This window comes from Wasmannia auropunctata, unplaced genomic scaffold (assembly GCF_000956235.1).
Source record: "Wasmannia auropunctata unplaced genomic scaffold, wasmannia.A_1.0 LD325995.1, whole genome shotgun sequence".
NCBI classification, from domain to species: domain Eukaryota; kingdom Metazoa; phylum Arthropoda; class Insecta; order Hymenoptera; family Formicidae; genus Wasmannia; species Wasmannia auropunctata.
Window position 1 is genome coordinate 1 of NW_012036895.1, and position 1,648 is coordinate 1,648.

Below are 1,648 nucleotides of genomic sequence, written 5' to 3' on the forward strand. Positions count from 1 at the left end.
TCTGTATTGATGAATATTTGATTGGGTTTTACAGATGTAATGTAGCAGATAGAGAAGAAGTCTTTAGAGTAGCGGAGAAAGTAAAAAAAGAAGTAGGTGACGTTACTATCTTGATCAACAACGCCGGTATAGGATTTGCTAAATCACTTTTAAATCAAAGTTTCGATGAAATTGCACGTGTTATAAACGTCAACGTGATAGCGCATTATTGGGCAAGTAATATATATAATCGATGGAAAAAACAGATCCATGTGTTTTTTTTTTGCTTTAAATATATTGTAACATAAATTAAAATAAGAGGCAAGTTCTTATAAGTATTCTTACCCACGTTAAAAAAAAATCCCACGGACATTGACGTGTACAGTTGCTATACGATATCAGTTTTATCTCTTGCTCGGCTTTCTTTTTAATTTTAATTCTGACCTAGTTTTATACGCTATTATTTTTTATTTATTTATTACTGTTATTTATTCAATTTTATTGCTGCAAATATGCAAACTGTGCGTTTTACTACGTTCGAAGATCTATACTTAGATTATTCAGCCCTTCAACTGCATAAACAGCAATCGGAGGTGTCGATAATTACTTCCTCACTCATTAACCGTGGAAAAGTGCACATGTAAGAAAAAAAGAGCAAGAGTTGTTGAATGTCACTGAGGATGGCTAAAAATGATAGTCGAAACGTTTGACTATTATATGAGAAGAAAGTGGATTTTATATAATCAGGAGACGCGATAGCGGCTCCCGCCAAGTATATTTTTTCGTTACATGACGGTCATCATACAGAGACGATACAATGTATCCTTTACCGGACGGATAACGTTTCTGTAGGTTTAGATATTGCGTACCAATAACTGTGCCGATTCCTGTCTGCCTTACTTACCTTTCGTATTTTTCAAAAATGTCTCTTTTAAAGAATTCAATTTTTTAAAGCGTCATCAAAATTATGTTATATTAAAATTGGAAAAAATATTTGAATCCGTTTTCTTGTGAGACATGTTGAAACCTTGTGATACACAAAATAACTCAACGAAACTTATCATTTTTAGAAATATAACTGCATTAGCTCGCCGTTTAATTCTTTAAATACGATTTGAACAAGCATGTAACCTAAACTTTTGTTATTTACAAAGGAACTATTTTCAGACATTACGAGCATTCTTACCAAGTATGATAGAAAAAAATCACGGTCATGTCGTAGCAATTTCATCAGTACTAGGATTTATTGGAGTCCCTTATGGAACAGCCTATTGCCCTTCGAAAAGCGCAATCAAAAGTAATTTATCTCATATTTAACGATATTACGATATAAATAATAAAATATTATATTATAAGGGAATATAAACTATACTAATGAAAATGAATGAACATTAATATACGTATACACACATATACAAACACACACACAAATTAAGAAAAAATATATATATATACACTTACTATACATAATTATACGTAGCAGCACGCTGATAGTATAACATGTTATTATATATGATTGTAAAGTACATTTTTTTTACATATTTTGATGTATGTATTGTAGCAATGATGGAAGCTGTATCTGAAGAATTACGTGCATTAAGTAACGGAAAATCATCAGTTAAATTCACTACTATTTATCCGAGCCTAGTGCTTACCGGAATAGTAAAGA

At 31.2% G+C, this 1,648-nt stretch overlaps 1 protein-coding gene across 1 annotated transcript; it reads left to right on the forward strand.

Annotated features, from left to right (window-relative positions):
* Positions 1–35: 35 nt before the first annotated feature.
* On the forward strand, positions 36–1,641 carry LOC105460229 (17-beta-hydroxysteroid dehydrogenase 13-like; the record flags this gene model as incomplete). Its single annotated transcript, XM_011706664.1, has 3 exons — positions 36–212; positions 1,147–1,276; positions 1,541–1,641. Coding segments are annotated over exons 2-3 (207 nt in total), but the record flags the coding sequence as incomplete, so codon positions are not given.
* Positions 1,642–1,648: the final 7 nt, after the last annotated feature.